This window comes from Tachypleus tridentatus, chromosome 8 (genome assembly GCF_004210375.1).
Source record: "Tachypleus tridentatus isolate NWPU-2018 chromosome 8, ASM421037v1, whole genome shotgun sequence".
Classification (NCBI taxonomy): domain Eukaryota; kingdom Metazoa; phylum Arthropoda; class Merostomata; order Xiphosura; family Limulidae; genus Tachypleus; species Tachypleus tridentatus.
In genome coordinates, this window is record NC_134832.1 from 94950273 (window position 1) to 94963617 (window position 13345).

General features: G+C 32.9%; 1 protein-coding gene across 1 annotated transcript in view; it reads left to right on the forward strand.

Annotated features, from left to right (window-relative positions):
• Positions 1-13345, forward strand: part of LOC143222979 (serine palmitoyltransferase 2-like) — a 43655-nt gene that overhangs the window by 19161 nt on the left and 11149 nt on the right. Inside the window, exon 3 of the mRNA XM_076450293.1 lies at positions 8353-8507. Coding sequence (XP_076306408.1) covers positions 8353-8507 — 155 coding nt within the window. The remainder of the gene's footprint in view (positions 1-8352; positions 8508-13345) is intronic.

The window sequence follows — 13345 nt, forward strand, 5'->3', positions numbered from 1 at the left end:
GAATCTATTAATTCTCTCCATTTCTCCCTAGCTAATTCTAAAATATCTTTGATTGGGGAAGCATAAGAGAGAGGGCAAGAAGTTTGTTTGGTAATGCAAAAAATGACACTTTCACTCCAGTGGATATTATAAAGTAGAGAATTTGAAAGACTTTCATCCATGGGCTGCTAGTAGTGGAACACTAGAATGGGAGTGGGCCATACTCCTGGTGCACATGATTGTGGTTCAGCCTCTTAACAATATTGCATCAAATGAGGTCCCTTCACTTTAGTGAAAACATGTATATCATATTTACAAAGATTTAAGTGACTAATTTTAATTCTAACTCTATTTAAGAATTCTTAGTTCAAAATTATTTTCTCTTTTTGTAACATTTAAATAGTGGAATTTGCAAAGAAAAAAAGAATGTTTGAACTTTAATTTCTGTGTAGTTTCAAGTTGCAAACAGCTTATTTATCAATTTTCTACTCATTGGTGTGGATTCCTGTACATGGTGAGAGGACCTCCCAGTTAAGGTTCTGCTCTTTCAGTTTACTTCCTCTGGGATCTAAACATCCACCCACCTGGTGGTTGAGGGGTCCGACCCTAACACACCACTTTGGCCTTGAATTTCTGTAGACGGGCAGCCTTGAGGTGGGCCCCCCCTTGGGTCAATCAGCTGGTCCACTTGGGATAGGGTCAATCAAGTGCCAGTGTTGGATGTTCTCAACACGTGTTATGGACATTGTATCTGATGCTGGTGTTTGGGTATAGTGCTCACAAAACCGTGGTGTTGCTGCATTGTCCTTGTTTGGCATTGTAGTGCGTCCCCTCGTAGGGTTCCATGGTGGGTGTGGTCAATGAGCACTGAAATATTCTTTTTTTTATTATGAATCCTCCAAATAAAAACTTAACTAAAATAGTGAAAAACAGTCCATAGGCAAATGACCATGTATTGAAGATTCTGAGCAGCAATTTTTAACATCTGTAACATCTGTACTTCATTTTCTTATACTACATTTTCTTTCAGACAAACCTTTAGGGTAGATGTCTCCTTTTTTCATTCAGAAGGGACTAGAGAGACTTGCTGGCTCTCCAAAATCAGTAAAGAAGCTACGATCTGGTAACATATTGGTGGAAACATTGACATCTCAACACACTGAACTTCTCTTGCATTCAAAGGTGATTGTTGAGGTATATCATGCTACTTTGAATTCATCACAAGGAGATATCATTGAGAGGGATTTGAAGAACATCCCTGAGTCAGAGATTCTCGCTGATTTTTCCACTCGAGGAGTTTCCGCAGTGAGGAGTATCTCAACTCACAAAGATGGAATTATGATGCAAACCGATATCTTTATTCTGATATTTACATCACCACATCAACTTGCTGCCATCAAGGCAGGTTATCTTAATTGCAAGGTAGAGCCATACATTCCAAACCCTCTCAGATGTTTTTAGTATCAGCGGTAAAGTCATGTTGTGGTTCCTTGATGTGTGCTCATTACAGTGGCAAGGACCATAATGCCTTTGAGTGTGAAATGGACCCTCATTGCATCAATTGCGATATCTCTCACCCATCCTACTTTCGTTTTTGCCCTAAATGGTTGGAAAAAAAAGAGGTGCAGCATTTGAAAATGATTCAAAACATTACTCACCATAAGGTTTGAAAGTTGCTGTCCACCACTTCATGTCAGACATTTGCTGCTGCACTTTATTTCACTACAGCAGTGAGAGTGCAGATGGATTTCTCTGTGCCTCAAAAAGAATTGTTTTCTAATCGAATGAAAAGTCTTTTGACCTCCATAGTTAATAAAGTTGACAATTCAACTTCAACAACCATCTCTGTCCCTAAAATACATTCCAGCAAACCTCAAGATCCACTTCCTTTGGTTCTGGGTACTGGCATTTCCTTGGGTACCTCTTCTTCTCCCACCCAAAGATGCAAAACAATCATTTGTTAACATCTTCAATCGATGGAATCCTCTTCCAACAGCAAAGACCTGCACAATCAACCCAAGGCAGGATCCATGGAGATCAATAGACCTCCCTCAAATAAAGACAATAAAGAAAAAAGGCATCATAAACAGAAGGGCTCTCCACCCAATTCACCTACACATAAACAAAAGTGGTCACCTTGATACAATGGAACTGTCAAGGTTTACATTCTAATCTCGATGACATCAAAGCACTGATTGCTTCCTACCATCCTATTTGTCTTTTCTTACAGGAAACATTTCTGAAACCTGCCAATACAGTCATCTTTTGGTGGTTTTCTTTGTACAGAAATAACAAGCTGTGTGATGGATGAGTGCAAGGAGGGGTGGCACTGTTGGTTGATCAGCTTGTGCCCACCCTGTCTTTGCCCCTCGACACACCCCTTGGATGGTGTAGCCATCCATGTTTCCTTGGATCATACTATCACTGTTCTCTCTACCTGGTGCCTGGAGAGACCTATGATCAATCAGACCTTGATGTGATCATTGAACAATTTTCTTTTTTAATCCTGGGGGACTTTAATGAACATCACCCCTCTATGGAAGTGCTGATATTGATGGGAAGGGTTGCTCCATAGAATGTATGCTCTCTGATCACAACCTTTCTCTTTTCAATAGTAGTTCTTATACTTATTTTCATGTGCTTAGTCTGTCCTTTACTGCAATTGATCTCTCAGTTTGCTCTCCTTCACTATTCTCCCACTTTTCATGGCGAGTTGACAATAATCCACGAGGCAGTGATCATTTTCCTATAATTTTGAGAGAGACTGGCTGTGGTCAATGACACCTGACCCACGTGCCCCATTGGAAGCTGGATCAAGCAAACTGGCTGTCTTTCACTGCTCTTGCAGAACTTGATCCTGTCATCGTCTGTAAGCCATCAATAGAGGACTGTGTGGCAGCATTAACTGACTGTATTATACAGGCAACTGGTCAATGTATTCCTAAAACTTTGATGCATTTTCCACAATATATCCTAATCCGTGATGGAATCCTGCCTGCCACATGGCATGAAAGGCTCAAAACGGGCCTGGAACACTTTTCGTTGGTATCCTGCACTCTCAAACCATATTGTTTTTCAGCAGACTGACCTTTATACCACACATGAAGCAGCTATGTGTCAAATGTACAAGAGCATTGAACATCCTCCGTGTCCTCTCTACCATCACTTGGGGAGTGGATCTCTCTTCTATGCTAAAGATATATTGTGCTCTTATTAGATCAAAACTAGAATATGGATCTCTGATCTATGACTCTGCCAGGACCTTGGCCTTAAAGATTCTGGACCCCATTCATCATCAAGAACTTCTGCTCTGCACTGGGACTTTCTTTTTTTTTAATGATTTATAGGTGGAAGTGGTTGTTACTGCAGTTGTCAAAATAAACTATCAAAGCAAATTTCTCATTGAATATCAGTCAAGTTCAAAGTAACTGCAGGTATTAAATAAAAATATTGAAATTTCAAATTAGGTAGGTACACATTTGAAATAACTGAAAGTCTTTCTTTACTGAGTTTCTTTCCAACTGTTGACAATTATGACTCAAAGGTTTGAACATTTTTAATGCTATGCAGAACATACATTAACATTTCTAGAATTTTTCACTCTTCCATCCTCCACAAGACTTACTGCACGTACATCAAGAGAGCATACATAATCTCTGTTTTCATGTTGACAGTTGTGCTGTTTTTCATTTACTGTGAATTCTGATGCCAAGATTAACTACTGCTGCAAATGTTTCTACTAATATCAGATATTATATAACTTCTGTAAAGCTGTACTCATACTATCAGCCTTTATTTGCAAGGAGTTCATGGGATAGCATTATTGGTTCTTATTGATCAACATATTCAGGCTGTTAATTCTAATTGTGTGAGCTGATGCATTTAATAAGTTTCAAGCAAGTATGGATGTTCATTTGTAGAATGCCTACCTTTTTTCCATGAGGATTAAAAGAAATAAAATTGCTTAAGCCTGTTCACTTTCAATGTTTGCTGTAAATAATTTGTCAGTTAGCTTTAACCCTGAAAACATTTCTGCTGCTCAAATTTTTCATTTTTTCTTAGGTGTTTTACACTTTCATCTTTAACTAATTTCTCTTATGTCTGAGAATGTTAATTTCATATCGAATAGTTTAGTGATTCTTATATATTTGAGTTTCTCCTTTTTTTAATAACCAATTACACTTTTAGGAATCAACTGAATGTTAATAACTTTTATTGGGGTCATATTTTACTCATCTTAATTCTTAACATTCAATCTGGTATTATTTTCTTTTTTTGTTTTGAAGGGAGTCTTTCTTGTGTCCTGTTTTCATCCTTTGTTGACATTCTACTCAGGATATTATGATTTGTTTAATTTTTGCAGCTTTCTTTTTCAGAATGGTTATTAGTTATCAGTTACTCTCATTCTTCAGGGTCCTATAGTAAGTATCATTTTTAACTTAGCTTTGACTCTTACTGCTGTAGTTTCTGTTACCATTAGGGTTCTAGCATTTTAATTTGTTTCTGGTAATTGTATCTTTCAAAATGATCAGCAAATACTGTTTGTTCTCCTGCCTTGCTGTCTTTCCCTGTTTCTTGTCTATGTTAGTTAGTTCTGCTCATTCCTTTTCATAGACCTACCATGTGTCAAAATGTAGACATTAGTAAAGTCAGTCTTTTTTACCAAATCATTGACTTTTTTCTGTACTTCACAGTACCCATCTTGGCTGTTGCAGAGGGTCCTCTAAAATTCATTGATTCATGTATGATATTCATGATCATTTGTGGTTAATGAATTTTACAGATACTACAGAGTGATGTAATGTGTCATTCTCTTTCTTCTGATCCAGTTCTCACAAATTATGAATGAGTAAATCTAGAATCTCCTCCAGAAATAGCAATCTGTATTATTATGCTTCTTCAGGTGTTTATTCCTGTTTCTTTTTTGGTTCTGAGAATATCTGAGATTTTGAGACATATCTCAATTCATTTCTTTATAGCTCCACCACATTATTTGGATTTGAGGTTTTTTTTAACAAAGATTTTTTTAGTGAAGACCATTGATTTTTTATGAGTGGATATATGGAATTACTTGTCTTTATACCCATGTTTATCCATCATCTCATCATTTCTTTTGTGTCCTTAAGAGAGAAGGTTAATTTTTCAGTCCATCACCATTCACATTGGCTTGTTACCCTCATGTGTTTTCTGTGAAGTATAGTTTATTTGCTAGTTTACCTGAACCACCCAACACTGACTTTTACATGGACATTTGACTTATTCTAACCCTTTTGTCCACTCAGTCTCGTAGGGTCACTTACTACTATATTGTATGAGTAGAATCTTTAAATGGCTCAATAAATAGCCTTGCTTCATGGATTTTGTTCCTTCAGCATGAAAAAAATTGTTTGTGCAGATAATATATTTTGTGAATTGTGATGTAGATTAACAACTTAGAAATTAATTTGAAGTTATTTCCCTTTAAATTCATCATTTGTTAATGTCATTGGTTTACTGGTCTCTGTACCCATTGGAGAAAATTTTACAGTCTAGTATTTGAATGAAGTTGTATGCATTTCTGAGTTTCTATTTACATTGCATTACTGTCTTCTCAACTTCAGGATTCTGTTTCCTATCTATAATTATTTGGGGTTAACAAGTCATTGATTAACCAAAAAAAAGAGTTAGGTTTCAGGTATTTTGCACAACCAGATATTTTGCAGGTTATTCATACCTCTGCCTTTCTCCGAGTCTTATGTGAATAGCTTGAAGTTTTTCTAATCTCAGGAGAGTATGCACTTCTCAGAATTTGTTGAGCCAGGAACTTTGCATGATAATGAAAATGTTAATTTGTATGAAAAAATAGTGTAGTTATACTATGCAACTTGTACTGAAAGAAGTATCTATAGTTCGTTGAGACTTAGGGATGGCTTTAATGAGACTGCTGCAGAGCTGTGTAAAAAGTACTTTCAGCTGTCTTAATAATCAAAATGAGTATGCAGACATTCCTTGAAAGCAAAATAACCTATTTATTAGGTTGTCCAGAAATAAATGTTGGAATTCTCACAATGACAATTAGAAACTAGATATTGAGTAACTTATCATTGGTTGATTGGTTTAATCCAGTATTTGTCACTTACAAGGTGTCTTAAGTGTCTGCTGTTTCAACTCTACTCAGAGTAAGTCTTACAACCCCCAAAGGCAACATGTACAAGAAGGACTTTCCTCTGATTTTCCTCTGTGACTTCAAATTTGGATGAAAAGCTACTGAAATGACACAGAACATCAACCAGGCATTCGGCCATGAATCTGTCAATGAATGTACAGTTCAGCATTGGTTCAAAAGGTTTTGATATGGAAGTGAAAGTCTTGAAGACCATGAAGTTCGTGGAAGGAAGCTATCCTTAGATGAAAACACATTAAGGGAAGCAGTTGAGACAGACCCTTGCACAACAGTATGTGAGCTTGCAGAAAACCCAGGCACAAGCAAATCAAGTATTGTATTGCTAACCACCTGAGTGCAATTGGAAAGATGAAAAAGGTGGACAAGTGGGTTCTGCATGAGCTGACTGAAGATCATCAAAATCAGCATTATGAGACCATTTCAATGACAACACTAAAAAAAAATTGAATGATTTGGGAATTGAGATTCTGCCTCATCCACCTTACTCCCCAGATTTTTCCAATACAGATTTTTATCTTTTCAAGCACTTTGACAACTTTTTGAACAATAAATGCTTTAAAAACCAGACAGTTGCAGAAGAAGCTTTCAGGGAGTCATTGACTGTAGAAATTATGATTTCTACAACAGGGGCATAAAGAACATCATTACACATTGGCAAAAGTGTGTTGAAACAAATGGTGCTTACTTTGATTAAAGCATGTTTTACAACACTGGTTACCCTTTTCCAAACTTCACAGTTCAGAAATGACATTTATTTCTAGACAAACTAATATTTTGTGTTTAGTAACAATTTACCCCTTTTTAACCCTCCTCCTTCCAGTTAACCCTTTACATCCATTCTACTCCTCAAATATAAGTTACTAGAAATGCCACTGTAGTGGATGTTTCATAGCTACAATCAGAATGGGAATATCTGAATTTTCTATTGTCCTTGGTGTTCCAATTGCACTGCCCTCAAATTCTTGAGTTTCCTCCTTGGAACAACTTAGATTTTTATTTGCTTTTGCCTGAGCTACTACCAATTCTCTTATTTTCTTGGTTTTATTGCTATTTTCAGATATGGATAAAAGGGCCCATCAGTGTGTCTTCTTGTGAAGTTAGTTGGTTTTCTTTTCTGAGAGCCTTCCACACACAAGACACAGTATTTGTTCTTCCTGTTTATGACACTACCTGTGTTCACTTTGTTGGTTGCATAGGTAAACATATTATATCACCACCCATCAGGGGAAAGAAGTAACCTGTTGAGAAGAATTCCTTTGGTCCATCATTCTCTCTCTAATTCAATTGTACAGATGTTTCAAGTTTTGTATTCTACTCTGCCTCTGTTTCTAACTTCTTTATTGTAGTGTATGCTATTACTTTCTTGCCTTGTAACACGTGTTTATATTTTTTCTTGTATAATTTTAACACTCTCCATTGTCCACCTCCTTTGCAATTGTGGTACATTCACTGATTTGAATTTTACATTTTTAGGATTAGAATTTTTAGATTAATTTCAAATGGCTACTTATCCCTGAAATGCATTCTCAACAACTTCTCCGCAATCACCATACAGTACATAGTTTTCCATTATGGCTACACCTAAGAAATATTGACTACCACTTCAAAGCACAGTGTATGTAAGTTTTTCTATTACATATGCAATAAGCCATGTAGATAGAATATTGGAGAGTGGAGAATTATGAGTAACTTAACACGTGCTCTGCGTTATGTCAGAGACATTTGAAACTTTGAGTTACATAATTGTCGACAGCATAAGAGAAACTCATCAAAGAAAAAGCTATCAGTATTTTTTAATTTGAAATTCATTTTAATTCTAAAAATGTAAGATTTAAAATTTAAGTATTTTTAATTTATTTTCCAAATAGTGTCTCAAGAAAATTTTACAATTTACACAACCTACTAAATTATAGAAGCATTTATTTTTTAAAAGCTGAAGTAAGTACTATTTAACAAATTTATGCTACATTTGTAGAATATTGTTATTTTCACTGTGAGAAGGATAAAAATATGGGATATGTGACACTCTTCCAGTCGAAAACTTTAGTCTGAACTGATTGATTCTGTTCAAGTTCTTAAGAAACAACTGATAAATTCAAGTATAGTTTATTTTTATGTACTTTGTGAATTTTTGTTACATGCATTATACTTTCATGACTTTTTAAACCAGCATCCTGAATTGTACATTATCACTGTTGTTTAATTTTCAGGGATATGTTCCACTTTACCACAGTTTTGAAAGCTTCTATACAAGAAATGTTTACAGACGTATATGTGACTGTTGGAATCAGCCCATAAGCAGTGTTCCTGGAGCTTATATTGATGTGAAACAACGTGTTTCTGTAGACCAAAATTGGCACTTTAAGTGAGGACTCAATATTAATTTGAAATACAAACTTTTATTTTGTGCATATGTGATATTAAGTAGGTTTGTTAATTTTTTTTTAGGGTTTCAACATTCAATAGTGTTATTACCCTTAAAAATGTTATTAAATAAAAAATGACCTGAACTGTATTTTATCAAATACATTAATGATACGATGCAATACAGTTATGGTAGCAAAAAAATATAATATTTTATATCAAGAGAATTTTCCACCTTTTTTCCTCACAAAAGAAACAGATGAATCTTTTGTGGGGTTTTGAGTCCATTTTACTTCATCATGTAGTAACTTAACTTTTTGAACAATGGCTCAGCCAATCTGACCAACTGTGTCACCTATTTGTACTCATTTAAAATCTTTGTTTGATTATTCTAACTCTCATTATAGTTTGCATATATTCATAAAATTTGACAATCTTTCACATAACATTATAAGTCTTTCACATACAAAATAAAATATATAAATCATAGTTTTTAGTGAAGTAGTTTCAATAAACTAAAATAAAAATTTGTCCATTAATATATTGAATATTTATTTTGAATAGTTTGTGTGCAAAGTAATTTTTATGTTAAGATTAAAAATACTTCTCATCTTAGTAACCTTAAATTTCCTTTGTGTAATCCCTAAAACCTCTTAAATACATTTCATACATTTGTTTTCAATGAGACTTTATATTTTATCTGCTATTTTCTCTACCCCATCTTTGTACAGGATAGGTCAATTTGACCAACTTCAGATCATAACTGCCAAGAAAGAAAATAAAAATAAATCTAAATTAGCCTTTTTTTCTTTCTAGAATGACTTCACATTGTAACATCAAACTACAATTGTTTGTCCTAGTAGCTTTAAGCTCATAACAATATACATCTATTTATTATTCTATTTTATTGTTTTATTGCCCTTTGAACCATGTCTTATTACTGGCCATGCCATTATAATTTGTAAGTTACTTGGTAAACGTGTAACTCATGTTTCGCTATCAAACTACGTTAACCATGTGCTACTCGCATGCTTGCCTTGTGAAACATTTTTGTAATATTATTATTATTATTAATTTTTACCTAATCTAATCTCAGCTAACCTAAGAAGACCTTACTTGTACATTTTAGTTACTTTTATAATAAATAAAGAGTAAGCATGAAAAACAATAAATTAGCTTTTAACCCAGTCTTCTTTTTTTCTTGCTATTGATTGTTGAGAACATTTAAATATAGTGTTTTATATTAATGGTAGTAATGTGATGAATTTTTATTTAATTAAATAATGCATTAAATAACACAGACTAATAAAATGCAAAAAGGAGACAATTTCTCATACCTCTCGCAATTTTTTTGGCTTTCTAACTAAACAGAATTGAAGGCTATAAAAAGTATGGTTTTTCAGAGCAATAATAGTTCTATAGTAAGTAATTTACATCTGATTTCTTAATCTTTCAAGGGGTAATGGAAAGAATAGAAAAGACTGAAAAGATGCCAAGAGAAAAATGTCACATTATACTAAGGAAAATTCAGGATATTTTACAAATATTTCCTCTTATATAGTTTTAAGTTCCTAATTCTACTCTTAAAGTATGGATTGTTAGCTAAGATTTTGTTCTATACTAATTGGCATAACATGAACTGAAAGTAGTTTAACAAAATTTTGAGAGTCAAACATTAAAACTTTCTGTTGTATATAGTAAAAGATAAAAGGTTGAAAGAGTTAATTTAGGTAGGTGAATAATGTTATGACATTTTGTTATGAGATGAATCATTTATTTTTGTGATCTTTTAGCACTGTTGTTGAAAATTATAACAGGCATAGTACTAGGAATTAATGCCACATTATACATTATAACATGAAACTCAAAATGTAATAACTGAAGAATGCCAAGTACTAAATTACCTTTCGAAAGCTCATATATTTTGAGTCAGCTATCCAGTCTTGTTATGATATTTTCATTTTGGGTATGTTATTAATTGGCCATTATTCTTATATTCAAGTTAGCTTTTCTTCAAGCATTACCCTTGAGGGAAGCAATACTTTTTCCAGAGAAAATCTGAAAGCTTATTGAAAACTCCCATGGAGTTGAGGCTGACTGGAGATTGTATTGGAAAATTAATGTCTGTGTGGAAACATATAGTATTAGAGAATCAGAAATGACATTATGCAAACACTACAGATAGCATTTGACAGTGTGACTCCCTTTCTCATTGATGCTTCAGTTTTTCATAATTTTTCACATAACTGGATAATTCTCACCTCTTACACTCACATCCTTTTGTACTCTTTATCTTTTCCTTGAATTTTAGTATTGGTCGCTCACATGTTTGCTTGTAGAAATAAAACCATAACAAATACATTATGCATTAGGTATAAGTAAACATACCTACATTGGAATTTATAAAATTTAATTTATTATGCACAAAAGTAACTTAAGTTAATCAATATTTATTTCTTTAACTTTAAAATGTAGTTAATATGAGTTATAGAAAAGCCAACACAATCTATCTGAATAAGTAAACTTACATTTATATTTAAAATTCAGATAAACTGTAAATCATATGCAATATGTTCACTTTGGATGATAACTTGCAGTGAATAGTTGGAAATAAATATCTATTACGTTAATTTAACACCCAGTATATGAATCAATTAAACTGAATTTGTGAGATTAGGTGTTACAGAGGAATATTGTGGGTTATAGGAACCGAGTTAGAACCACAAAATATGTACTCTTATAAAGAATTTGATCTGTTACTCTGCATAAATGTTAATGCTAACAAAACTGCATAAATGTTAATGTTAATGCTAACAAAACTTACCTCTCACTAGCATTCTGTGACAAAAATTCACAGTGTAGGAAGATGACTGTGCTGTGTTTGTCTATCACAAAATAGAATAAAAGTGCTCATGTTTAAACAGATTATCTTTGTTAGGCACTACATTGAGGTGATTAAGCTTTACAGAACCTTCCTTAACTATTTCTGTAGACAGAACTTAGGAAAACCTCACAGATACCAGCTTTATAGAGCTGATGAATCGAATCTTCTTTATACAATAATTTATTGGCCACCTCAATTCTCCTCATAAAGAAATATGTCAAATATTACCTCAAAAACAAATTATATACTAGTACTACATTCATTTATAACCCAGGAATGCATATTAAACAAATGTTAAGAAAGATGTACATAACGAAGCCAACCAACCAGGAGGTTTTCCAAGATTCAATACAACAAATTTTCTGACTCATGTAGGTGAAACAGGACATAGGCTGAAGGTACAAATAGGAAAATATTGCAACCCTCCCTCGCATGTACTGAAATGTACAGAAACCAATAATCATAAATTTTCTAAAACATGGACCTAACATACATAAAAGAAAAATGGCTATGGTCTTTGTGATCAAAGTACATATAATTCATAAATATCTAGGAACATAACATGTTTACTTATTTTCACATCTTTATTTCTGCTTTTATCTTATAGAAAAATAGTTTCACTTTAATTACATGCTACCAAATGTCTCGAGTCTCCTTTACATGGGTAAAGAAAATTACATGCTGGTGTAATCGTAATGTATTTGTGAACATACTGTAGTTAACATGTGTACATCATCACCTGTATATGTATTCAGTCATCTAACAGACTTTGTTGTATTAGCAATACCAAGTTGTTCTGTCTTTTGTTTATTACTGCATTCAATTTCTCTTTGTATCTTCAGGTATTTTCATTACGATATGTGACTGCCATCTTGTTTATAGTCAGTTGGGATTTCATAATGTGTATGTAAATTAGGGATTTTTGTAATTATATAACTTTAAAGTGTAATAAAATTAAAGGAAATCAAAAAGATAAAGTACTATGGTTTGGGTGGTCAAGTCAAACACTGTAATTATTGGGTTGTCATAACATTTATGCATGTGTTTCATTTAATTAAGTAAAAGAACAACTATAATTACTTTGTCCAGGTAGAAACAAATTATCTCAAAATGTGATAATATACATTTCTTCCTAATTAAATAAAATGGTATAAATTGTTATTACTTATTCAGGAGTTTTTATTTTAATTATTTTTGTTAATGTTCATTTACTATTTCATCTTATTGAGCATGTCTAACAGAAAATAACATTCTTTGTACTTTCTGTCTTTGTGCATAGAAAAATTGCAAATTAATTCACAAATAGTTTTCACTGTTATGAAAGGTAAACTGAAAATTGAACCAAATATTACAAAATTTTGTGTTCAGTTTATTACAATACTGTTTACATAATATTTGAAATAATAAAATATTAATAACAACTAAAGAAACCTCATAGCATGAAGTTCTTTAGAAGGTGTTTATCTAATTCACCTTTCAAGTGTATGTACAGATAGTTTTAGTAATTGAGGTGGGCATTTAACTTGATTATTAATGTAAAAAATAAAGTTACTCTTTCCAGTTATTACTATTTTTAATTATTCCAACTAATAAAAATAATGCTATTATGATTTCCTATTATTATTATTTAATTCAAAGTTGTTCAGTTTAAAAGTATCACAACTTATAAAAATCATTTGTTTCCAAATGTTGATATTTTCAGTTATTCCAGCTGTCAAAGTCTCATATTTTGAGAATAATGAAAGAGTTGAATGTAATAAATTAAAGAGCCTGACAAATAATTGATTAACAAGTTCCACTAATTACTCAGCTTTTGTTTCTTATCTCTAATAAGCTGGATCATAAAGTTTTTAAAATGTCAATTTTCCACAATCAGCTTTTACTTTTTTATATACTCTAGATGTCCCAGTTTAAGGTAAAAAAAATCTGCACTTATTGAATGCACATATTTAAGA